Below are 27,460 nucleotides of genomic sequence, written 5' to 3'. Positions count from 1 at the left end.
GATTGGATTAAGCGTTCCCCCTGGTACATCCGAGTGCGCGTCATGCTAATCTAAAGTATCACAGTGATCATCTCAGGGCTTATTCAAACTGACTGAGCGAGGCTACACTGTGGTCGCACCTGCCAAGAGCTTCAGTAATACAGCAGCTCAGCAGGTTTAACACAGATTATTGCTGGTATCCTGCTGAAAGAGTCTTCTCTTTATTTTTCCTTGTTCTCTCCTTACAAGAAGTGACAGTTGATGCGCTCCGATACATGTAAAACAAGTTTTAGATTCCCGCAGCAGAACACAAAAGAATAAAAAACACAGCACACATTATCTCTGATTCAGCAACAAAACACACACTAAAACTTAATCCATTTTAAAGCATATTATGTGCTCTCATCCTATGTCCTAAAACAAGTGTATCCCACAGTAAATATAAAAAATATATATAAAGTAGTGTTGTCAAACTAGTAATCTTTTTAATCAGATTAATCACAGGGTTGCTGCGGATTAATTTCGATTAATTACGGTTAAATATCGTTCATTTTTAATCAGTATAAAAAGTGTTTCATTGTGCATTTTCAAACAGACAAAAGAAAGAAGGGAATATACAGTACACCTTAAACAGTTTCAACAAAACATGTTTTTGTATAATGTGTCGGTCAACTGAAATGCAATTTTAACATACCTACATACAGTAGGCAGTGGGGTCCCTAATTAATCTCTTCGTCAGTTTGGGGGTTAGGGTTAGGGTTAGTTTGGGGGTCCTTGGCCTGAAAAACATTGAAGATTACACTAGAGCATATATATGTATTCATGAATATTGTCTTGCTGCTGATGCTGCTGAGCCTTAAAGCACAGTGTCCAATAAATAGCCACAGTTTATCCTAAAATTAGACTCAACCGACATTTATGTAATATCGTCATCATGCAAAGCGGCCACATTAGTGGTTGTTGTCGCCATCAGACCATGCAGCCAATACAGAGACCTATCTATTTGCATATTACCCTCATTTGCTCTATAATAGCTCTATAATATATTAAGGGCAAAGTCAAGCAATGATAGATATAAATAGTATTAAAACAGTGATTAAAATGAGGAGCGCTGCAGCTGAAGGATCATCTGGTTTTCTTTTTTCCCATTGAGCAGACACTCAGCTTGCCTTGGTTCGAGAGGTAAAACAGTGGATGCACGACACTAGATGCAGACAACAGGAGTAAACACAGGGGTGTTATTGTACAGTGGTACGTATTTTCATCTTGAAGCTTGAAGTTCTGCAGGTAAACCACTGGAACGTAACAAATCATGGTGATGGAAGTGGTGGCACAGACGGTCCTGAAGGCCCTCCTCTTCATGGGATGCAGCTTGTCCTGTCCAGGGCCCAACTTCTTGAGCGTCCACGTGATTCTGATGCTGCACCACAGCATGATTGCGCTCATGAGCATCATCAGTGCCAATGGCATTATTTTAAACTCCTTCGAACTCCCAGAGCAAAGATAGGCCAACACAGCAGGGATAGTCATGAGCCACACCAAGGCTGCACAAATCCCCCTGCACCTGTATTTCTTCAGCAGGCAGTAAGACGTGGGGTGAATCACAGCAACGTATCGCTCCATGCATATGAAAGCGAAGCTCATGGGCCCTCCGATTTGCGCGTATATGCTTGACACATTGAGTATTAACATGTGGATATCGGTAAAAGCGAACAGGACGGCTAAATGCAAGGCGGCCGCCCAGTACTGGACCTTGTGGAAGAAAGCTAAATTACAGCTGAGGATATCTTTGGGCTTCTTGGATCTGAAGATGAGCCACAGCAGTTTGGCCGTCACTGCGTGCCCGATGAGGAAGGTCAGGATGTCGACCAGCGCGACAATCGCCATTTCACTCGGCCCGAGCTCACAGTCCCAGTCCACGCTGGAGTTGAGCGTGGAGTTGTAGAAACGAGTCTCCATCCGATCAGACTGGGAGGAGAAGAAAAGCAGCGGATAGAGTCTTGAAATGTGGTGTTAGATATGTGTTTTACGATTCACATAAATACTGAAAAACACAATGAATTAATACATGAATATGAGCAAACAGACAAATGTTGCCCTATTTGAAAGGTTTCTGCTCTAGTTGATAATAAAAAGACACCTGTGCTACATAATTTGAACAATTTCCAATTGAATCAGTGTATTTAAATAAACATACAAGGTGCAAAATCTAAAAAAAAAAAATGCTAATAATTGAAGTAAACTGACATCAAGACTTCAAACTTAGTGGATTTTTACAGCATTTGGTTCTCTCTGCAAATTAAGTGTAATTATAATAAGACAGTTCATTATATTGTTAGAATTTAAACACTGCTTCAGGCATTTGTTCTAATATGCATTAAAATGTCACTTCTAAATAAAATCCTATACTGTAACAAATTAAACTCTGTGCTTACCAGATGTGTTGAGCTGCCGCACGGAAAAGAATAATCAGCGACCGAGCGAGAGCGACCGGATTTTCCTAACAGACGTGAGACGGATATGAGGCTCCGTTGTGATTTTCATGATGAGGAGTTTCAACGTGCTAATCATATCTATATGTAAATTGACATGAAGTAGGAACCAGTCGGCCCCGAGGTTCAGTCAGGAACCTGCTCACCACAAGGTGTCAGTGTGCACCGTGACCCAGAGCTGCACTGGAGAAGCAACCTGTTCACGTCTGATTTCTCCCTGGAGATACGGATCACACAGCTGCAGACAAAAAGGGTCACGTTGTGATATGAGTCGTTTTTAGCTCTTATCAAACATATTTGCGGGTCGTGGTTAATGGATGGTGACTGATTTCTGTTGCTTTGTTACTTTAATCAAAGCAAAAGGAGCATGCTTCTCTCCTCTCTCTACACACAGATCTGGTCTCCCTGAATTCTGCAGGATGTTTAAGTGGTGCAAAATAAACACTACTGTAAAATCACTTGAGCGTAGCCACGGGGAGCTACGCTGGATTTAGCAAAGAGCACATGGAACTCCACTGTGTGCACCAACGGATGTGTTAAATGCAGAGAACACATGAGTGCATACTTACAGGACAACAAAACTGATAGGGTTCAGAATTTAATTTGTAGTAAACAGGAAGCAAACCTCTTTTTTAAGAAAGTTGATTTAAATATAAGCTAAAGCTCCATTATGTCAGTGAACTAGCTTCATCTTAACGCTGCTGTTTGGACTTTAATCTTGATGGGCTGCCCCAGACTCGAACCTGGATATAAATGAAAGCATGTTCTGAAAGTTTTGACATTAATTAACTTTAACAAAGTGCACCAGTCTTTTTCTGTTTAGCTCCTTAAACATTCCCCCCCCCCCCCGAGAATTTTATTTATTTCAGTTCCTGGCAGACTTTGTTTTTCTCTGTAATATGGAAATGAATTACAAGACTCTTTGCATGTGATCCCTAACACACGCAAAACCACTGGTATATTAATTAGAATTCAAATCAATTATCAGAACAGCCAGTCCACAAATACGAACAGTTGTTTGCATATTTGAGGGTAAGCAACACAAATTCAAATATTATGATTTTTAAATCGAATCTGTTACATCATGTTCATGTAGTTTAAAGTTTAAAATGCACGTATCTTTCCCGAGAGAGAGACTCGACAGATGAACGAGATGAATGCATATTTATTGACAAATGAAATATCACAAAGCTGAGTTATGAGTCGCTGATTGACAACATCCTCCCGGGTAAACATTTCCGTATGGCTTATCTCATGCTCTTCAGTTACACAGATTAAGACTCATAAATACCAATAAAAACCGGGAACAAGCGTGTGAGCCCATTCGATTTGTTTTTTTCCAAGAGCGCAAACCACTTAGCACATAAACCACAGTACGCAGGTAACCGTGTAATAGAAGATAAACATGAATAAACAGAGCACATGCTTAGAGAATAAATATGAAAATACAAAAACAAACACTTAAAAATGTATATATTTGTATTGCTGTCCTCTGTCGTGGAGTATTCTTTGGATTAGTTGAGAGCTTCTCAGTGTAGGTGTTTACATTCTTTGAGAGACTAATTCTACCTGCGCGTTGCATAGCTTCCAGGGAGTAATAAAAGTCAAGCTTTGTCAAAACTGAGATGATTCCTTCTCTGATAAAAGTGCAGCCAACAGTTTACTCCCAAGTCCTTGTTAGGTTTTCAAGTCAGTTTGTTTTAATTCTCTTTGGAAAATAAGTTGAGAAAATAAGTGACATTAAAAATGTTAAAACATCCTAAGAAATCAGTTTGAAGTTTTTTTTTTTAATTTTTTTATATATTGGTAAACTTAAAGGACCAGTGTGTAGGATTTAGGGGCATCTAGTGGTGGTGGTGTAGATTGCAACAAAATGAAACTGCAGTTAGTCAAATGGCCAACAGGGGGCGGAGTCAATCCCCATAGATGTTTATTTTAAAAAGACCATCTTTAAAACAGAAATAAAAAACACGTCTCCGGCCTTAGGTCTTTATGGCTAATTTCCTCTCTAATAACAAATATACATGGATGAATGTTTATATAACTCCAGCATTTAGACGATATTCAGTCTATTTCTCTGTCTCGATATCATCCGCTTGACTCATACTCAGCTGTGAGTCAGGCGCTGCCAAGATGGCAAAGGCCAAAAACCTCACACTGAGCTCAAAACCAGTCTTTATATACAATCCATGAATACCCCTCACCTTGCCATCTCCTTCCAAGCATGTAGGAGTACAAAAAAGAGGAATGAGGCCATCTCCAGAGCCAGTGTTAGTTTTTTATATCTGGTCTACTATAAAAAAAAACATGGTGGACTCAGTGGGAGAGGACTTCTCTAAACTGATGTAAACATTTAAAAACGATTTTAGTTTGAAGGAATTAAAGATGCTGGCTGTCAAAAATACCTGTAGCCATTTTTCTTTTACAAAAACAAAAACAAAAATACAAATTATTGCTTCAAATCACTATTTGCATCAGGGGTCTTCAACGTTTTTCAGGCCAAGGACCCGTAAACTGATGGAGAGATTAAGTAGGGACCCATAAACCTAATATATGTGCTTTATATTAAATTTGCCCTAGTGCTATTTATAAACATACATTATTATTGTCGTTTTGCATTCAATATTAAGCTATTTGTCATCCCTTTAGTAAAATATGTTGGATTCATGATGATGTGTATTTAAAGAAATTTAAATTTGTGGGGGAAAATTAATATATATATATACACAAAAAATGTATAATCAACCAAAAATGTTGCGACCCCCCTGCAGTACCTCCACGCACCACTACTCTGTATGTTTGAAGGGCTAATTCTAAGAACATAATTATTAATATTATGCTCTATTTCTGTGCTCATAGATTCTCTTAAATCCTGCACACTGGACCTTAAACTGAACAATCACAAGACCTGAGACCACACGTTTAGTGGTTAAGTGCTTATTGTTGGTTGTTAATTATTCATGTTAATCTCTCTGAACGTCTCTAGGATTTACAAAGACAAAATAGAACACTCCTCGATCAGTTCAGTACATTCGGGACTGTTGCTGCCACCTCTGTAACTCTGTCAGTTTGCTGCTGCTATTACTCTGCCCTCACGCCACCCTTTGTCACATTTGTGCACTGTTCAGAGAGCTCGCCGTAAAGTAAAGCCTCCTCAGCTTTAAAATGTTGAGGTTGAACATGTAAAGCCGAACTCCTTTTTTTTTCTTATTTCTTTTTTTTTCTTTTTAAGTTTCCAGTCAAAAAGGCACTTCTCGTTTAAACTGTGTCTCCGTAAAGCCAGATATGCAAACCGAAGCGCTACACATACTGTATATACAAATGACATAATTCATAGGCACTCATTTACAAACCGCAGCGACAAAAAAAAAAAAAAAAAAAAGAAAAAAGACAGACATATAAAATAAATCTTGGTCCTCTAAAAGCTTTGTCGTAAGTGTTGGGGTTGGCAGGTTTGGTTGCTACATGTTTAATTTACAGGTGTCATCTATTCTTCAGATAACTTCTATATAAAGGAGTTATATATGAAAAACAAGGCACGCGTTGGACCCTGGTCGTCTGGACAATACATTTACAATTGTTCTCTTTGCATTTCCTTCTTTCTGCTTCCTGCATGCTGTAGTCCGAGCATGTGAAGCAAAGTGTCAGATTTGTTTGGTGCTTCCCTTTTTGTTTTGTTTTTTTCTTTTTTGTAGTTTCCTGCATCCGCTTTGGACGGGAAATTATGCGTGGCTGTGGACGGAGATGCTGGACAGGTCGTTCCTGATGATCTCGTTGACTGCAGAGGAAAAGAGAGGAAAAAGAGGGAGGTCAGTGTAGCTCTGTCGCCAAGCTGAAGGCAACGAGTTTTGCTGGTGAATATTTCCATTCATAAATCACAATTACAAATCTTTAGGTCAAAATCCGATGACAGCTGGTGAGTCACTGCCACATGGTGCCAAGCTAATCAAAGCTTGACAAAATACACCCACACAGCTTCTCCCTAAACTTAATCTTTTGCAGTTTGCTTATTTAACTGCAAATCTTAACAATCAATTAAAAAAAAAAAAAATAGCAAATGCAAACACAAAACTTTGGATTTCTGGTCACTTGACAAATACTAGAATGAAAATCTAGTAGAGACTTTAATTTTAGCTTCACTTCAGTCCACCATCATTGGTTCAACTGATGTTAAGTGTTAAAATGAAGGAGAAAAGTTTGCAAATATTTTTAAAAAATGCACACACTAATGGAACTAGAGGGAGTGAATGCGGCACCACGTGAATAAAATGGAGAATTTGGTGCAAAAACTTGCTGTAAATGAACCGATTGACACTCCAGTCCAGTAGGTGGCGGTAATGCATCTACACTATGGTCTGTCAACCACCAATCAAACACGAAGAACAAGAAGAAGTAGAAGAAAAAAATGAAGAATACTAATCTACTATTCTTTGAGTCAGTTTTATTATCTGTCTACTGTAGTGAGTTAGCTAACGTTAGCACGCTAGTTAGGGCTAATATTTTTACAGTTTCTCTCATTGTGACTCCTGACTCCTAAACTGAACAGGTAAAAATGGACCCAAAACGTTTGCCTGAAAACAGCTCCTTGTCCAAATGAGAAGAAAAAAATAATAAAAATAATAATGAATGAATAAACACGGTGAACGAGGCTATGACGCTCCATAAAGCTGAGTTGTTGTTTTTTTCCCTGCGATGATCTAATTCGGCTCATGTTACACATATTTATTAGAGGTGAGTGAAACTCTCTGAGCCACATAGAAGCTGTTGTTTCTTCCTCTGAGCCCTGACCTAATAGAATCACTTTATATCCAAGATCCCCAGACATTTTTTATCAAGAGAGATGACGCAACCTTCCTGCTGTCTCAAAAGGATCCAGGTGCACTTGTTTATCTGCTTTTATCAGCTGTGTACTGGTGTGAGTTGAACCGAGAGCAGCTACGTAGGCCCGGCCCAAGCTATAGGATGAATCAGTCATTTACTCCCCTCCCTCCCAGTTAAGGTCAATGAGTGCTTCTTTCTTTTCTTTTTCTTTTTTATATCTTTGGAGAAAAAGTCTCCACAGTTTCTTTAATCTGCCCCTTCTTCTTCTTCTTCTTTTTTTTTTAAATCGTCCTCTCAGCTCACGAGGATGAGAAATGTGAGCGGGGAAGGGGGAACACCTCTGGAGCCGTCCTCCACAAACAGAGCCAGGGAATTCCTCCCTGGACCCTTCTGGAAACCAGAGATTCCCCTCCACACAATGGATGTTAAAAAAAAAAAAAAAAAAGAAAAGTATTTATATCTCTTAAAAAAAAACATCTATTTCCATCACAGACCCCGGTAACTTCCTACCAGAAAACAGAAAATACCATTTCACTTCCTGTCAGAAAGGTGACGCGCCTCCAGAGAATTCAGACACACAAAAATATCTGCAGACGCAAAACAAGCAGCTGCCACGGTGAAAAAAAAAAAACAACAACAACCAAGCGTGCCGTCGCCACCTTAAGGTGAATAAAAGGAGGAAGCCTGCGACTGGAGCTGTTTACAGTCACGGAGCGTTTGCTTCGCTGACGGACTGCTATTAATAAAGGAACAGAGAAGCCTCTTGAGACGGCTGATGTCTACGGTCCAGCAGCTTTATCACGAGTGTGTCACAGAAACACATGGACACATTGAAACTATTATGCGACTATGAGGCTATGAGATTCACAGCAGCGTGTCTTTGTAGAGGACTTGGCAGCGCGGAGGAAACTCGTCGAGGCAGAAGCGTATTTATACCGAGGTGCTGTAAATCGCTTCCTCTTGAGGATGCGAGAAAGAAAAGACAGCCGACCCCCACCCCCCACCCCTCCCAATGCAATTACAGGAGCCCAGGGTTTCAATACTTATGCATCTCTGACCTTATATTATATGAATATAAACCGATCAGCCACAACATTATGACCGACTGACAGGAAAAGTGAATAACATTCACCATTTTGTGATAATTGAATGTTCTGTTGGGAAACTTTTTGACCAGGCATTCATTAAAGTGGATGTTACTTAGACATGTAGCACCCACCTAGACCAGACCTAGACCTAGACCCCCCCTGTAGCAATGACACAAACGCTTTGGGAATGAGAAACAGCACAAGGTGTTGACCTGAGACTTACACAACATTAGGAAGGCGGTCATAATGTTATGCTTGATCGGTGCATGTTCTGCGAGGGACCATTGCTCTGCCTGGCTGTTCAACCGGAGCGCGAGAAGAGGAACAGAAATGAAGACTGACAAAGTTCAAATGACGCTCAGTTTCCGTCTTCGTTTCATCTGAACCGTCAAATACACAAATTAATTCCACAACAACACGGTGATAAAAGAACAGGGGCCCCAAACACGTTTCTGTTCTGCATATGAACCTATAAATAACCACAAATTTAAATTGTACTCTTCTGTTTTAGGGCAAAGAAGTATGCTATGGAAATATTTTTACTATTTTTAGTGAATGAACTCTCGTTTTACAAAACATTTTACGAACAAGCGGAGATCAAGTGTGATTTTGGCACGTTGCTGCTTGTTGCTGTGGACTCGCACTAAAACAATGGACAAATGTGGAACAGCAGTTACTTTTATTGAACAATTGCAGATTAGACCCTGTGTACATGAGTGCATGAACCAGCTGTCTGCAGTGTTTGACTGGAACACTTCACTACGCTGACGCTGACTTTCCTTCTTTGAACGTAAGACGATTCATGCACTGGATGACTCTGATGCACAAGGCTCTTCTTGGTTTGGTTCCTGGATATTTACGTTCTTTGCCTCAGAGAATTAAAAGCTATTAAATTTTGTACCTATAGCTGATCCTCACGTTCGGAATGAATTGGGGAAAAAATAAAAGCTTTTAGTTTCTCTGCCCCTTCTGCTTGGACTACGTTTCAGTCTGAACAGAAGAAAATGTCTGAATTTCTCTTATTTGAGGTCTTTCACTCTATTTTTAAAGACTAAAGAATGGGAATCCATTCAGCCTGTTTTTTTAAATTGTTACTAAAGTCATCACTTGTACATTTTATCTGCTAAACAGTTTGCATTTCTTTCTTATTTTTGTGTTATTATTTCTTGGCCTTGAAGTCTTGACCTCAATGTGTTTTTTTATTTGTTTAAATATAGGTAATAAATAAAGGAATTAAATAAAAATTTAAAAACAGTTTGATCTAGACTGAATAAACTGTGGACCAGCATGATTCAGAAGAGACCATCAACTAATAGTAGCTCTTCCTGTTTCCCCTTTTGAATGACGAATACTGACTACTGCCACCTGCTGGTCGGAAGAGTTAATTCCTTCCAAGCAGGCTTGTGTATCTGGACCAAGGTTTCTTTGATTTTTCTTTTCTTTCTTTCTTTTTTTTTTTTTTATTAATGAACATTATAAACAACATAAATATGTCAGACTGGAGCCAAGGCTGATTTCCATCTGTTGTCCCTTAAGGCAAAAACCTTTAGCGGGATAAACAAAGACAAGGGAAAGAAGATGTGACTCCAGTGTATCAATTCACGACAGGAAAGAGGAAATACCCGAGACTCGGACAACACATAACCTACGTAGCCCTATTCTTTATTGCTAGGTGATACATATAACCTAAAGTTGTTGCACTTGTTGCAGGGGACCCCGAACTGATGGAGAGATTAAACAGGGACCCATTACATGTGTAAACTCAGCCTAGTGACGTCTTCTGCCTCCATTTTACTAAAATATTTTGGATGCATGTTAATGTGTCTTTAAAGAAATAAGGAAAATTGTGAGGGAAAGTTTAAAAAAATATGTTAAAAAAAATGTCTAATGAACCAAAGATTTTGCTGGACGGACCCCCTAGGGGTCACGGACCCCCTGTTGAAGACCTATGACCTAGAGTATCCAGCCTGCCAGTGTCGGCTTTGTTTATCTTTGTTTTAGACGTGCCACGGCCCGGACATGAGCAGGCAACGTGCTAAAAACTCAAAACCTTTCCTTATCTTTCAGCAGCACCATGTGTTTCCTGAACGACACCAGAACTCTCCAGGTTCATCGTGTTTATTTCCCTCACGGTAAAAGCGGGATCAGGATGATCTGTTTTGCACGGCGAGGCAGGATGCATCCTGACATCAGGACGCCATGCAGGCAGCACCAGCCATGTAAATGTGAGACCAGTATTACCAGAAGACATATTTGAACCTGAAGAAATAAACATTCAAACCTCATCTCCACCCTCCCTCAGTCTGCCATGTGTGTTCTTCCCGGCACCGACTGAACCGACTGACCTCCTCTCCTCTATTTGATCTGGCTGTGACCTCCCGTGCATCTGGAGGTAGGGGGATACAAGTTCATATGAGTTCAGACCTCCAGGGGATGTGATTACACCGACCTCTCAACGCCGCACCTCCAGCCAGGACGCCGGCAGTAAATTCAGGACATCAAGACATCGTGTCGTCGACTGTCCAGCAGCGATCAAATCACGCATAAATTTATGCCGTTAACATTTTTATTTTTTTTCTTCCGCATCTCTGTGGCCAACATGTCCTGGAAAAGCTCTCACTTTAAAAAAAAAAATAAAATAAAAAAAATGTAAGGAGGGTTCAGTTTATTCTGATGAAAAGTAAAAGGAGACCGAGCGAGAGGGAACTTCATCTTTATTCCCTCTGAGGCCTCAGCGCCAATTACTGTTTATGCGTCCGTTGCCATGGCCCACTTTTCACTGAGCCGTCACATTTGATGTGGAGCATCTAATTGAAAAAAAAAAAAAAAAAAAGTCAATCTATTGATCTCTAAGTGCGTTTACAACAAAGTCCTAAAAATAGGGCCGGCACCAGTGTGACATCTGTGTCATGTGGGTCACATTGATTTGCTCAAGAGAGGCCGTTGAGCAACAGAGAAACGAGCCAGAGCCCACAAACACGGCGAGAGGGGGACGTTAATATAAGTATTTAATTTAATGCCTTTGTGGTTCCACTTTGCAAGAACGAAATTAGTTGCGTGCGCGACACATACTCGACAATAAAGATGAGAAGAAAAGAATATTAATAAAGAGTCGCTGGAGAAAAAAAAAATCTCTCTCAGTAAAATCTGCCCAATAGCTGTTCTAAATTATTATATATATCATTACATTATATTTATTAGATATCAGCCATAACATTATGACCAGTCAGGATGATCCCTCATAGAACATACACCGATCAGCCACAACATTATGACCACCTTCCTAATATTATGTAGGTCTCCCCTGTGCCTCCAGAGCATTTGTGACTCATCAGAGTATGGACATGGATCTTCTGAGGGTGTCCTCTGGTAACAGGGTGTAGTTAGTGGGGGGGTCTTTGGGTCCTGTGGGTTGAGGGGAGGGGCCTCTGTGGATCATCAGTTTGGGATCCAGTGAATTTGGAGGTCAGGTCAACACCTTGTGCTGTTCTTTGTGTTTTTTTTTCTTTAGTTGTTCCTAAAGTGTTTTTATGTGCTGCTGCCATCGAGGAGTGTCATTGCTATGGGGGTGGGGGGTATCTGGTCTGGTCTGGTCTAGGTGGGTGCTACATGTCTAAGTAACATCCACATGAGTTAATACCAGGTCCAAACGTTTGTCACAAGATGGTTTAAATGTTATTCCCTTCTCCTGTTAGTGGTCATAATGTTGTGGCAGAGTGTATTTAAAACTATACTAATCGCGTTTTTGAAAGTATAAAAACATACAGAGCCACGTAAGAGACACAAAGAGGAAAAACTTTTGCGAAATCCCAAGAATTTTTTTTGCAAGATCTGGCAAAAAAAAAAAGGTTTTTATAGGTTTTTATTTTGGTCATCTTACATCTAGGACACTTTCTTGGAAACCGTGTACACGTCAATGGACGCCTCCCTAGTATCAAATATTTATTTAATTACACTTTTATTTTGAGGACTTGTATTTTTCTTTTCTTAATGATGCTCCCAAGCTCTAGAGTTGATAAAGTGCATCGTTACTGGACTTTAGAGACAAATAATTCACATTAACACGAGACCCCGCAGCTTTTATTGAGCTCATTTGTGTCCAGTGCTGCAGTTACTCAAGAGCAGAGAAGGTGGGGCGCGATATTAAGTAATCCAGGAACTAGCTTCCTGTCCCACGCAGCTGGAGCCGACTGATACAGCCGAGACCTCCAGCCAGGAAACCCCCAACAAACGAGGAACTCCCAAACAATTAGCAGGACAGCACTGTTTGCCTCATTAAGGACCCGAAACGCGTCGCCGTGATCCGGGGCCCTGCAACAACACAATGCCGCAGAGGAACCCGAGCGGGGCGGGTGAGAAATGCAACGGGCGAACAAGACCGCCGCGAGACCAGCATGCGAGACAATGAGCGAGCAGGGCAGAAAACACCACAGTTTACTGCCACGTCAAAAACCCAGGCCACAAGCCATGAGATGTTCTTGGCCCGCGTCACGAGGCTCCTACTGGGTTACAGCAAGTCAGTCCCACAGAGCGGTTCTGGAGTTCACCACAGATTCTGACAACTATTTCAAAAAAAAAAAAAAAAACATTAAAAAAAAAAAATAGGTATTATTTTTTTTTAAAGAAAAGTAAATGTCTGAACAATGACACAGTGGAAACTTAAGAAAATAGAATCAGAGAAAAGAAAAGTAACAGAAACCAGCACAAGAGTCCCGTAATAGACGTGACCTCTGTGAAATGTACGACTTCTGTTGTCAGCACTTGGAACACAGAAAATTGTTAACTATGAAGTCATCGCTCGCCACGCTTGCGGGAATCCACGTCTGTCGGTCAGCTTCGGTTCAGACCCAAATAACTCGACGGTTACTGGACGCGGCTGAAACGCCTCAGGGACGAGCGGGCGGGGGGGGGGGGGGGCGGTTGTGACATCTGGATGAAATGTGACAACATAAGAATGGCTTAACTTTTTCATTTTACGCCATCGTAAACTTCAATTTGTCAAACACTTCGATGCTAATCCAGCTCAGCCTCAGTTAATGGATGCAAGAATCTGTAGCTATTCGTTCAGATGTGGTGATACGAACTTAAATTCGTCTTTCAGGGTAAATAGGCCGGTACTGATGTGCGGGTCGATGCTGACACGTCGATACTTCCGATACCAGATCTTTAAGCTCTAAAATCGATTGTCAAATAAAAATATCGGTGATTTCGACACCTCAGTCATTCGGGGTAATGTAGGAACACAGTGGAAAGTGATTTAACTATTGAGTTGCAGCAACACAACAAACCACAACACAGAATACGAGGCATTTTATGATGAGGAGGACAGAAGAGGAGAGCACATGGTCACAATTAAGATGCAAGTTTTCATTTTATAGTAGTTCTTTATAGTTAAACTATAATTTATTTTAATAAATTATTGTTTGAAACAGCATTTATTGTGTATGATTGTGTGTGTTTGGTTTTTCTGTTGTTGTATTACCTCGGCTGTATAGTAAATAGATACATTTCTCTGATGTCTTGTATTCTTTGTGAAGCTATGATTTTAAATACACTACTTTTTTTAGGTTTAACAGACACATTAGGGTGTATTTACACAAAGTATCAGTATCAGATCGGTATCGCCGATATCAGCCTGAATTTTACTCAGTATCGGATTGGAAAGGAAATTGTTGGTATCGATCATCACTATAAAGGAGTAAAGTAAACATGAGGTCATTATTTTATGCTACAGCACACTGTTTTTTTTGTTTTTTTTGATTTTTTTTACATTTCTGGCTCCTCGTTGCTTTTAACAGTCGGTACGTAACACGCAGCAGATGTGGATGTTAATGAATATGCAATAAAGCTGCATTATACACTCCTCCGAGCGCGTTATTAATAAAAAGAAAAAGCCGTAAATCCCTTCCAACCATAAAAAAACAACAGCATGTGTGACACTACAGTCGTCAAATCAAACAGATTCACAGATTCAGATTCTTTCCCTCTTATCATGTAAAGCCTCTGGTCTTCAATCGTAGCGCTCTGACACCAACAAGGCCACAACACAGCACGAAAATGTATTTCAGGACGCCTTGGCTCAGGTTCGACTTTGCATGTTTCGCTGACAAACATCTTGAGCACACTACTGTACAGCGTAACGTACGGCTTTCACCACCTCTTCCAGATTCGGCCTGAGCCAAGGGAAAGCGTGCAGACCTCTCCAGTCAGCAAGTTTTATGGCAGCGCCGCCGGCCTCCACGTCTCTCGGCCTCAGCAGCAGCAGCAGCGGCGGCGGTGGCTGCTGTGTTTTTCAAGCGTGCACCCTACAGACAATACTGCAGCTCCGGCTCAAGGCCAGGCGGCGCGGGTCAGACTTTCCATGAGCAGACATGTTTGTAACCTCTCAGGGGATGGTGTGCACAAAAAAGAAAAAAGTGTAACAGAGAGGGATCCTGATGAATATTAGAGGGCTGCGCAGACAGGAGTAAAAAGACACCAAAATTCAAATAAAAAATACGTTCAACCCATTCAACGGGGGAGATGGAAACCACCTGCGCCCCTTTCATTTCTAAATGAAGTCGACTGTGGCTGGTTAACTGGATAAGTGGTTAAACTACTGTGAAATTAAATTAAATTAGGCTATATTAAATAAAGAAAAATGGCAAAGACCGAGGCTTCTGGCTTGTGGGAATACATCCTTTCACAATGAAAGCAGCACACAGACACATTTTAATTACTACTTAGCATCACAGCTAGTGTCAGGTAAACACTGTTTCCCGCATGCACTTGTTTTTTTATCATTTTTCTTTTACTTGTCTGCAATTTTGTGAGTGTGTTTTGTATTCGCTGCTGAAAAAGAGGTTCTTAATCTCAATAATTTAAAAAGAAAATCTTATTCCTTTTTTATTGCACCACGTTGTCACAATCATTTCAGATTTTATTCCAACTTCATGTGCAGTAACAGTGTCTCGTCGTTTTTAAGAGCAACTTGAAATTACAGTAACGGCGCACCTGAGCGAGGCCGCAAAGTCCTATCAAACCCTGGCGGAGGTTTTAATGAAGTGAGAAGCCACATTAAGTCAGGAATGTTTAGTAAAACCTCATCCGTTGAGCCAGTGAAAACAAGTGGAACAGGAATATCCATTACAGCGTCGGTAACCTACTTAAATCATTTTATTGACGACACCTGATTCTATCCTAGAGAGACGAGAGGAGCTCTTTAGCACATAATTACGAATCGAATCTCTAGCTCCGGGTCAAATATGGCCGCAGACAGGATTAATAAGTGTTAATGTATTTACCCAGACTGCTCGGAGGAAGTGGCTTGGGAACGATCTGCAGTCTGCGGCACCGGCTACAGCGTCTCACTCACCATCATCAGGAAGCTCCACCAGACGGTTTAGAGTGAGCCCTGGTGACGGATGAAAGCGTGGCCGCTCTGTCTGCTGATAGCCGCCGGTTAGACTTCATTTGCTGACCTAACGCGCCCTCGGGGAACATCATTTACATCCAGTTTATTTCAAATCACCGCAACGCAGAGCCTCGAGCTACCCGAACCTCTGTGGTGAGGTCCAGAGCAGTGAGATCACTGAGCTGCTGGAGTTCTTGCTCGCTCTCACATAAATAAAAGCCCACAAGAGAAAATGCATTTATTTTTTTCTCTGTGAGCGGTCTTCGCCTCATCTGAGTTCAACATCACCACGAGTTCGACAACAACGCTTTTCACAACTTTGCAAAGCAAAGCAGGAATTGCAACAGCGGCGATAAACACAGGTGCACTGTATCATCACTCCCACACCTATCAACACCTCCCACAGTGGCCTGCAACTGGCACAAACAGCACCACAGACATGTAAGCAAATTACACAACAACAAGTTTAAATATGTCACGTTTGATATTTTTTATGCTCACGTGCACCAGAGTTCCAGACAGAGCCAGGCTTGTTGTTTGCCCACCCCGTTTCCAGTGTTTACGCTAAGCTAAGCTACATTAAATGTGCATGGCAATAAAGCAAAGAGATCAGTGAGTTTAGTGATTTCTGAGAGGCTTTGCTTAGTGATATTTTTTGGTGCACTGTATTAGAAGATTCAGGTTTACATGCACGTGAAAAAAACAAGTTATTGCCTTAATCCAACTAAATTAAAGTTCTCCTTATCCGATTAAGACACCCAGATAATGTGATTGGAAATCTATTTTCTCCACCATGTATACGCCTTAACTGGACTTGAACTAGACAACGCGTGTGCGCATGCTACACAACAGCTGTGCTGATGTATGACTTAGGAACAAAAACATCCAAGAAAGTCGGTCGCAGAAGAAGAAGGTAAACAGAGCCGGTAGAAGAACCACCTGAGGGATAGCGCCATTTTATCTGCACCAGAAGTAGCGCACATATGTACGCGTACGTACCAGATTAAAAAGCTGAACTATTATCCATCTGGTTGTTGTTTGAAATGCAACAACAACCGGAAAGGGGGTCGGAAAAGGGGTCGGGTCACAGTAACCCACTGAAAAGACACATATCGCCACCTAGTGTGTAGGAGGAGGACATGTTCCCATAAATTATTTGATTTTCTCCTTTGCATGTAAACCGGAACAAGGACCACATTCAGAAAGTCGATTAAGCTGTGCATGTAAACACACTGTGTGATTCGTACAACAACAAAATCTTTTCTTCTCACCATCATCGAGGTACATCTGGTCCAGCTCCTGTGGTTCTTGTTTGATGCTGACGGCCAGCGTCGTGGGGCTCCCGTCCTCCTGCAGTGAGGGGCGCCCCCTCTCCGGCGCCTTTGGGTGCTGCCCCTGGGACGCCCCCCCGGGGCTGGTGCTGCCGCTGACCGGCTGGCCCGGCGTCATGCAGTGGCCCGGAGAGAAGGGAGCGTCGGTCGGGGTGGACGGCTGCGAGGTCGGGGAGGAGGAGGCGCTGCTGGGCGGGTAGAGGTTGGCCGGCTGGTAGCGCCCTGGAGTCTCCTGGATGATGGAGACGTGGGGCACCGGCGACTGCGGCCCCGGCTGCTGGACTCCTGGGCCGGCAGAGAGGCACTTGGAGAAGGGCGGCGGGGAGAGGTCGTGCAGTTTGGGGCTGGTGCTTGGAGAGGAAGAGGAGGTCAGCGAGGAGGGCTTCGCTACGAGTCTCTGCTGGGTGACAGAGTACGCCCCACCCACCACACATGACCTGAGGTCAGAGGTCATCATCGAGGTCATGGCCTGCGAGTGGTAGTATGGCTTTGGGTGCAGGGACACAGCGGGGCTGTGCTGGGAGCACACCAGAGGGGCGTCGAAGTCGTCCCGCGGCTCCGTCTTTATGGTTGGAACTGAGAGGAAAGGAAGGAAAACAGAAGAAGGAAAAGCTAAATGAGTAAACACATATTCCAACCGTCCAGCAAAGTATGAGTGAGTGAGTGGGTTTGTGGCTAGGATACCCACTGCCAAACAAACACTCTCATCAATGAGTCTCTGTGTTCGGGACCGAGCGCCCCCTCCCAACTGAACATATTCAAAAGTAAAAAAAAAGAAAAAAAAGAAAAAAAGGGGGATGACTCATCAACACGAGAAAAGTCTGGCTGCTCCGAGAATAAAAGGCCTGTTTTCTTTGGATCCAGCAAATATCGTCTAAATGTGAAATATGAAAGATGAGCTTCAGTAATTCAATATAAATTACCGCTTGCTCATTGAGAACATTAACTGAAAGTTGTTTTATTGAGGGTTGTGTTGGTCGTGTAAGTGAGGAGCTGAAATGAGACAGGACTTGTTCTCAGTCGCTGTGGTCTTGGCCGTTCATCCAGATTCCAGAGCAAAAACATGTTGGACACCGAGTTTTCAAATGTGGGCCATTAATCAGCAGCAGCTTGTGACACGACATCAGTCTTATATAACCAGACGCAAGCAAACGACAGCGCGGCTCTGACGCTGAGCTCCATCACTGCATCACTTCACTGGATCCTTTCCTGATTTTCTTCAGGGTGAAGCTGTTTTAGATTAGAACATCAAGCCCGAACTAGTAAATTATGACATCGACTAACTTCTCCTTCTCCTGTCTGGATCAAAAAGTTGCTCTTGAACGCACCGCAAAGACTACAGCCAGCGGCCAGACAGTACATACAACGGTCAGCCACAACATTAAAACCAATGACTGGAAGAAGTAAATAACATTGACCATCTGGTGGTAATACAGTGTTCTGATGAGAAACTTTTGGACCTGGCATTCATTCATCTGGATGTAACTTAGACATGTAACACCCACCTAGACTGGAAAAACAACAAAACACACGCACAAAAGTGGTTTAGGAACAAACACAAAATGATGAAGAACAGCACAAGGTGTTGACCTGGCCTCCAAATTCACTAGATCCCAAACTTAGACCTAACCTTACAAGACCTTCGCAATATCAGAAAGATGGTCATAATGTTATGCCTGATCGATGTATGTTCCGTGTCTTTGTAAACGGAAATAACTCTTCACACTCTTCATTCACAAAGAATCACTGGCAATGAAGGCTGAGGAATGCCTGGAGTCTGGATAAAAAAACTGCACTTGAACGCACCACGAAGACTACAGCCAGTGGTCAGATAGCATACATACTGTACGGTCTGCATAGAGCAATAACTCTTTACACCAAGAAATGGCAGTGGTCTGTATCTGTGACTGTAATGGAGAAACAGGAAGTGCTATTATTAGCTGGGATCATTTATATCCAGATGATCCCGTTGTTGCGAAATTATTTGAATATTTGAATGTTCAGATGAGATAAAGCTGAAAAACAAGAAGAGTCTCCTGTGTGTTCTTTGAGCTTTGTTGCTCTGTTTCTCCTTTCGTGCACTGGCAGCAGAATTACTTCACTACTGTACTTAAGTACTAAAATGCTGTATCTGCACTCTACTGGAGCATTATTTTTTTCTCCTACCTTCACTTTTTACTTCATTACATATTTTCGATGAGTTTAATACTTTCTCAAAACCCTGCCCCCAAACGGTCATTATCCAATCATACATCCTAGCAACCGTTACTATGTAAACAAAGTCCGTCAAGCTGCTGACCTCCAACAAGCTAAATGGTTCAACCAGTGTTGTCGGAAATTAGGTATCCCAAGAGTTTGTCTGGGGGAGTTGTGGTCTTTCCAAAGCCGAAAACACAACAGGAGCGGTGCCTCAAGTGGATCAAACAGTGTTGAAGTCCTTACTCTCAGCTAAATGTGAAGAAAACAAATAAGCACACATACATCTGCTCTAAGTTAAAGCTAGAATGGGCTAAACCCATAGTGATAGCTAGCTGGTTAACGTTAAGCTAGCAAGATTCTCATATATAGATAACTGTATATCAAATTTATTGTTACTTTTGGCAAATATTAGTGCATAAACTAACATTAGCTTAATGCTAGCTAGCTAACTTAATGTTAGCTAGCTAACTTAATGTTAACTTAATGTTAGCTGGGGTTTTTATTGTTACTATTGGCGAATATTAGTATATAAACTAACATTAGCTTAATGCTAGCTAGCTAACTTAACGTTAGCTAGGGTTTTTATTGTTACTACTGGTGAATATTAGTGCACAAACTAACGTTAGCTTAATTCTAGCTAGCTAGCTAACTTAATGTTAGCTAGGGTTTTTTGTTACTATTGCCGAATATTAGTGCATAAACTAACGTTAGCTTAATAATAGCTAGCTAACTCAATGTTAGCTAGGGTTTTTATTGTTACTATTGGCGAATATTAGTGCATAAACTAACGTTAGCTTAATGCTAGCTAGCTAACTTAATGTTAGCTAGGGTTTTTTGTTACTATTGGCAAATATTAGTGCATAAACTAACATTAGCTTAATGCTAGCTAGCTAACTTAATGTTAGGGTTTTTATTGTTTTTTTATTGTTACTATTGGCGAATATTGTTGCATAAACTAACGTTAGTTTAATGCTAGCTAGCTAACTTAATGTTAGCTAGGGTTTTTATTGTTTTTTATTGTTACTATTGGTGGATATTAGTGCATAAACTAACGTTAGCTTAATGCTAGCTAGCTAACTTAATGTTAGCTAGGGTCTTTCAGGCTTAACATTTGAAATAATGTAAACAATGATATTCAAACTTTTGACCCCTTTGTTTAATAACTACATAACACAATACTTGTACTCTTCAGTACTTGAGTAGTAAATATTAAAATAAACCAGGTGCAATACTTATATACAAAAAATGATGAATACTTTAGTACTTTTACTGAAGTGCGGTGCCTAAAGGACACTTCAGCTTCTACTCAAGTCTTGTTTCTTGATAGTCTGGGTCTCTACTAGTACTTTATACTTGTCTGATTCTCTGGCTCTTCCACCGATTAGCGACACCAGCGTGGGACACGACACATTCTTTTTGTTGCACCTTTGTGGTTTCTTCTTATATAACAAATATATTTCAAACCCGGTGTTTATGGCCAAACCGAAGCAGTGAAACGAGGAAGCGTCACGCCTCACAGAACCCTCCCTTGTCAACAACTGCACAAGAGGAACTGTGATGAGCTGGTGACACCGACCGCACGACTAAAATAGCAGATGCTCACCTATTTTGGGGCCTGTTTGGAGGAAGTGTGTGTGTCTGTGCAGATGCACAGACAGAGAAAAGAGGAGAAAAAGTGCAAATGCCACAACAGAGAGGCTCCCCACCCCAAAAAAACCCGCCACCGTGTTTCCGGAGTGAAGATCAGCCGTGGGTACTGTATGTCTTAAAATAAATCAGTTACAACACCTGTTGCTGCAAAAAATAAAGCAAAAAAGTTTTTTTTAACCGGTAGGAAAAAGTGAAATTTATTTACGTCTCACTATTGAAGAACTGAGAGTTGAATGTTTGTTTCCACCCACGTCTGTTCATTTGTTTGAAACCCTCTCTCTCTCTCTCTCAATGATTCTCTGCTTTCCCTGAACTCTCGCTGATCATATCGTTGCCTTAATAGCCTTCGCCCTTTACGAGACACTGACCGCACTGGCTGTCCCACAGTCTGTCCCCCTCCCTGAAACTCCACGTCCCGAAGACAATGCTCCACTTTCACGGCGGGGCACTTCCATCGCCCACGTACAGGGCCGGGCCAGTTCAGCTGAATCGCAGCTTTGAACCACCCACTGGATTTTCGCTCCAAGCCCGGAGAGCAATTAGCAGTGGTTTTTACATTTCAGTTGGTGGGTCAGTGTTTATATTTAGCTTGGCAGTGGGTCCTCTATTCAAATAACATGCTTTTCCCATGCCCCTTTTCTTTCACTCATCCCCCCTCCACCCTTGTTCGTCCAGTCGCTGCAGCGTTCACGCAGCTACAGGTACGGAAAAGAACAGATTTTATGGATTTCTTTTTCTTTTACAATGGGGGAATAATAGCGTTGCTTTGTTCCGCCCTCGAAAACCACCAGACAAGGGGGAATACAAACTGTTTGTTCTCGTCTTGAGATGTAAAATGTTTCTAATTAGTCTGGGATGTGAAAGCCAGAAAGCAGACCAACGGTAGTGAAGTGCTGACTAGGAATTAAAAAAAAAATAAAAATAAAAAATAAAAATCAGCCTGCAAGTTGGAGATTAATGGAAGGATATTTTTTATTTTGTGACAGAAACTGCTTCGACTGCTTGTCTCTTGAAAGTTGTTTGGGTTCACCAAATGTCAGCTCAACACCAAACTAGAGAGAGCTGCTGTTTATGGGCCATTAACCAAGCAATGGGATTATTTATGATCCACAACACTAGCTATGCTGCAGACTTCACATATCAGATCTTTGTTCTAATCTTATTCAGCTGTGTACTGTGCAAAACCAAACAGTATATAATAAAAATGTCTTTCTGTTGTAGCTTGCATTTAAATATCTGCAAAGGAAAGCTACAAAAAGCTATAAAAATCCTTGTACTCCACAGTTCAGACATGTTCTTATAAGCCGTGACCCCTCCACTAAAGCTTCGTCTTATTTGAGTAGTAACTTGAAGCCTTTACCGCTGGCAGGGACGTAGGTGAAGTGCTGGTACTGGCTCCGTTTCCTCTTGCCGTTGCAGACGTAGAAGTTGACGTGGACCGGGGTGGAGAGTCTCTGGTTTCGGTAGGGAGGGATTTCAACGAGGATCGAGTTCTGAAAACACAGGAAAATAATCATTCTCATTGTGTACAGACAGACATTTTATCCACTTTTAATATTCTTTAAGTTGTTTCGTGTTATTATTATTATTTTGGCACATCAGTGCTATAATCACTGACTGTATAAAGATGGATGAACCCTCAGTGAAGTAGCCAATAGGATTCATGAGGAACAATTGTGAAGCTCAGTGCAGCGTCTCTGGGAGTCGCCATCTTGGAAGTGCCTGACTCCTCCTACAGTACGGTACCGTAACTCCCAGAAACTTGAAAATTGCATTGCAAAGCATTTGTGTGTGTGTCTGTGTGTGTGTCTATGTCAGGCTGCATCCTGCTGGGGATGGCTGAATGAATGAAAAGTTTCCCAGCATCTGACTGGTGTATATGAGAATCATACAGTTCTCATGAATGGATAAATGATCAAACTCAAGTTAGGAACATTGTCTATTTCTACTGTAAAGTAAAAACATTTTATTGTGGAGGTCTGTGGGGATTAACTCGTCAGCCTCAAGTGGCCGGTCGAGGAACTGCAGTTTTAGGCACTTTTCGCTTAATTTTTCAATTTTCATATTTGCTGCTCGGTTAATATGTGTTATTTAAGGCTTTGTATGCTTGGAAAAACTTCAACGACAATTTTTTAACTTCAAAAATGACTGAATTCATTGAACAAATCATAAGAGTTTAGGGGCACAGATTTTGAATTTGTAAAAACTGAGCATTAAATCCACAGTAACCTTTGTGATCTTTGCATTTTACGGTGGTGAGAATTTATGTATTTATTTATCTTTCTGTGGCATGTTTTTAATGTTTACACTTCAGCGCTTGTTTCTGTCTGCGCTCAGTGGAGCCAGTGAAGCTGAGCAAAGGGGATTGGAGATCCAGATCGTACTCCATTTCCATGAAATCATTAGCCTGAAGTTAAGGGCTGCAGATAAAAATCTGAAAATCTGGTTGCTATCCCAAACGAAATAGAGCCACAAAGAGACCATGAAGCAAGGTTAGAGAGAGAGCCCTGGTTGTTTGCACAGTGAATAACTCAGTCGACGGAGTGAATAAATTGACCTCCTGAGTATCCAGATAGTTTATTTCCCTCAGCAGAGCTTCCTGCTGAGAGCGAAGGCCGGGAGCGACCACGTTCCCGGGTTCAGCCTCTGGACACATCAGCCTCTGAGTGTGTTTCTGAGCGTGCACGCATGAATATATGAGACCGAGCGTGTTGGAGGTGCTCCTCGGTAGCCAGGGAGGAAGTCATCCGTCTGCGAAACTGTGCTTTGGGGGACGGGCCAGCCCCACAAATACAGGTGAGAGTTGACACACGTTTTATTAAATCACTGCACTCGTAAAGCCAAGTGGAGCCAGATGAGGCTTTTCTACTTCTCTGGCTCGCTCAGAGAATTAGCCGATAAAGACCCTGGAAAGGATTCAGCCATTCACGTCGAACGGTAATATCTGCGCCACTGACGTCAACTTATTCATGAAAAACTGGGTGGAATTTAAATAAAAACACAGGCGGGTGAAATCAATCGCTCGATTGTGAACGTTTTATTGAATCGTACCAACTCAAAGGGCACAGAAGAAGTAAGAATCACACAAACTAGTTCTGAGACGTTCTGACAGAAGTAAATTTCTTTCATGTCGTACAGAAGATGGAGGAGACGTGTGATGAGCTTAGGGTATGTGTGTGACATCACAGCAAGCAACGTCTCCATAGTTACGGCCACTGAGCGGCAAAAAGTGACAGTTGATGGTGGAGATTAGCAGCATTAGTTTGAATCATAGACTTTAGTAGCATCTAAGAGCTGTTGTACAATTGACTGAACCAACAGATTTGAAAAGCAGTCAGAGATATATTTTTACAGATATCTGCCAAAGAATAGAGAAGTAAATGTATCGCTGCATTATGAAGAAACAACTGGAATCCAGACACAGAAACCTGGTGTTGTGGTTCACTTTTAATGTCAGGTAATAATAATTTATGCTGTATTTTTTTGATCAAGTCATACCTTAAGTTCTGGAGGGCTGTCAGATAAGTTTGTGGATGCTGTTTTGGCGTAGTTATGGCCGACAGTGACTAATTCAGTTCCAACAATAAATAATAAACAATATTTACGATCACTCCTCGTCATCCTTTTGACATCTGGTCAGATTATACAGTATTATATGACTAATGCTACTTCTCAGTAAAGCTCTTAGTGTTAGCATTGTTTATTTAGCTACATTTCTCATAACTGAAATGACCTAAAACTAACTGATGATGAGGCTAATCCACTTTTACAAATCATACTAGTTCACATGGATCATTGTCAAGTCGAGTTGTTCCTTAATTTGAGCTGATAATCCACATTTTTCCCAGTCTTGCTGTATTTCATGCTACATTTTACTATGTTTTTGCCACTTAGGGGGGCGTCAATGCATTCCCTCTTTAAATGAGCCCTTCAAGTTTATTTATGCATCGTATATATTCATACATATGTGCTCAGAAACACATTTAAGGGCTGATGTGTGCAGAAACTGTAACCTAAAACCAACGTAAACCATCAACCAACTGCTTCAAGCTGAAGAAGCTGCTTCGAGGAAAAGTCCAGTTGCCTCTCGCTTCTGCTTTGTTTTGGTTTTTCTGCACAATCTGCACAATCTGTGACTCTTCTCCTGTCTCCTTTTCAGAGTCTGTGCAGGTGACGGAGGCGGTGAGGTTTGTCTGAATCTTTGGGTTTGTCTGTGTTGTGGTGCGACGGCAGAGGTTAAACCTGGCCGAGGCAGCGTCAGTGTTTAAAATGGGACCAATCCAGCAGACTGGGCTGAGTGGGAGGGAGGGGGAGACGGAGAGGGAGAGAGGGGGGGAGGCTCTTTGTCTATTCAAGCACAGACAGATGTGTCCCAGAAGTCACTGCGTGAGTGTGTTTGTCTATATTTTGCAATGGGAAGACACCGGGAGCAGGTGCAGCGCCTCACATGTAGACACCCTCTAATCCCCTCGTCTATCTCCCAGACTCCCACCACGTCTCTCTCCTTCTCTCTCTCTCTCTCCTTCTCTCTCTCTCTCTTTTTCTCTCACTCTTTCACTCTCTCTCTCTCAGTTGTCCACGGCCAAGACAGCGCACACTGCCAAGCTCAGACTCCCACAGGTGGAAGGTTGAACTTTTAAACACCTTTTCCACACATTTCAAACATAACACTGCTGCTTCTGCTGCTGCTGCTGCTGCTGCTCGGTTTCCACCCCGGGCCGAGAAAATATAAGAAAATATAATCCGATGAACGGGAAATGGATGTTAATATAATAATTGTACTGTATTAAAACTATACACATGTCACAGAGATCTGGTAGAATTTCTTCATCAACCCAAATTTTCCAATATTATGAATTAGCCCGTGCAAATTAATCAAATAAATCAAATAAATAAGTGAACGAATAAGGAATCAGAGCGTTAAAGGAGTTTGTTCAGGTGGAGTTAGGAGAGCTGTGCGTTCATGTGACGTTAGAAAAATTGGAAAAATGAGCGCCGGGCTGAAGCACTACTTTCAAAGTCAGTCAAGGTTAAAAAAAAGAAAAGGCTGTTTATGTTATATATGATAAATGAATTGCACCACCCATGTTGTTTTGTTGCACAAATTAATGCTGCTTTGTAGCCGTTTTTATTCATCTTTTATTTTATTCATCTTTATTCTTATCTATACTGTTTATTTACATTCGTACTCTTTTACTTAGCATCTATATATTATAGTTACGATGGGAAATAATCCAGGACCTGAGTTTGGTTGTGAATGACAAATAAAAATCCTTGAATCCATGAAAAATTCAGTACGGGGAAGTGAATTAATCACGCGTTTAAACGGCTACCAGTGGGCTGTTTAAATGTTAGCAGCAAAGAAAAAGATTCACTGCTGAATTAAAAGCAAAGAAATGCACCAAAGCCATAAAAACAACCAGTAAAACATGGAAAATCAGACAATCTGAGGAGCATGTGAATGCTACGCTCTGTCTGGGTAGATAAGATAGCGTTGGGAATACATTCATCCAAACTTTGTTTTTTTTATTTTTTATTTTTTTTACTGAACTATTTGTGAGGCATTTTACATGTAGAATACGACCTAATGTGAAAGTAGGAAGGTCTGCTTGGCAGAAAATCTCTCTCAGGTCAAAACCTCTGCTCTTAGCTTAAAGTTAATATTAGGATTGGGGAAAGGTAGAGCCAGGCAGTCTGGGTCAGGGGTTTCTTGACCAGGGGAAGGCTGCAGCTCCTCCAGACGTCACTGCACATGTCCAAGAAACGTTGACGAAGCAGTCGAGCCAATCTCCACTGACTCATACAGAATTAAATGACCGTAGCTTTATATCTAGTGTATAAATAACAACACAGTCTTTTACTTTGAAAGTGTGAGCTGCAGTGAGACTGAGTGGAGCTCCATTAGCTCTCACATGATCTCATTATTTTTGGGGTTTTTTTCAGAAAACTGTGAAGATTAAAGATTTTGGCACCGACTTGAGTTAGAACAGCTGCTCTTTACGCCGCGCTTTAATCCTGAAATGAGACTTGTCACGATCACTGGGTCACATGTATCACTTACGGGCTTCGAGGCGTCTCTCTCGATCTTGGCCTCAGTCTCCCAGAGGTGGTGACCGTCTAAAGGAATCAAAAGAGAAGGAAAGTGATTCAGTTGAGAAGATAATTCCCGGCAGACGTGAAGAAATGCAGTGACTGCGCAGACTGTTGTTGTTATTATTATCATGTGTTACATCAGTGATTGATAAAACAGCCACAGGCCTTCGCCAACGTCACACCGTCTGAGCCACAGCTCATGAGCTCATATCCTCAGACCTGAGACAACCAACGCACAGGGAGAGAAATCTGATGCAATTCTCTCTCCCCCCCACAAAAAAAAAAAACATCATTCCAAAGAGATGAGCGACAACTTTTGGTGGATGAGAGAAACCTTGACTTCATCACTGTGTGGAATCCCAACATGCTGGAGCAGCTGGTCGGCTCATTAATACGCTGGAAACTGACAACTCG

At 41.6% G+C, this 27,460-nt stretch overlaps 1 protein-coding gene across 1 annotated transcript in view; it reads right to left on the bottom strand.

Moving 5' to 3' along the window:
* Positions 1-3,618: 3,618 nt before the first annotated feature.
* nfatc1 (nuclear factor of activated T cells 1) overlaps positions 3,619-27,460 on the bottom strand; it is a 50,207-nt gene continuing 26,365 nt past the window's right edge. Inside the window, exons 8-11 of the mRNA XM_047605666.1 lie at positions 27,015-27,070; positions 22,314-22,446; positions 17,045-17,680; positions 3,619-6,249 (exon numbers count right to left, since the gene is read on the bottom strand). Coding sequence (XP_047461622.1) covers positions 6,194-6,249; positions 17,045-17,680; positions 22,314-22,446; positions 27,015-27,070 — 881 coding nt within the window. The 3' untranslated portion in view covers positions 3,619-6,193. The remainder of the gene's footprint in view (positions 6,250-17,044; positions 17,681-22,313; positions 22,447-27,014; positions 27,071-27,460) is intronic.

This window comes from Mugil cephalus, chromosome 14, assembly GCF_022458985.1.
Source record: "Mugil cephalus isolate CIBA_MC_2020 chromosome 14, CIBA_Mcephalus_1.1, whole genome shotgun sequence".
Lineage (NCBI taxonomy): Eukaryota > Metazoa > Chordata > Actinopteri > Mugiliformes > Mugilidae > Mugil > Mugil cephalus.
This window is presented reverse-complemented; position numbering and strand designations above follow the sequence as displayed.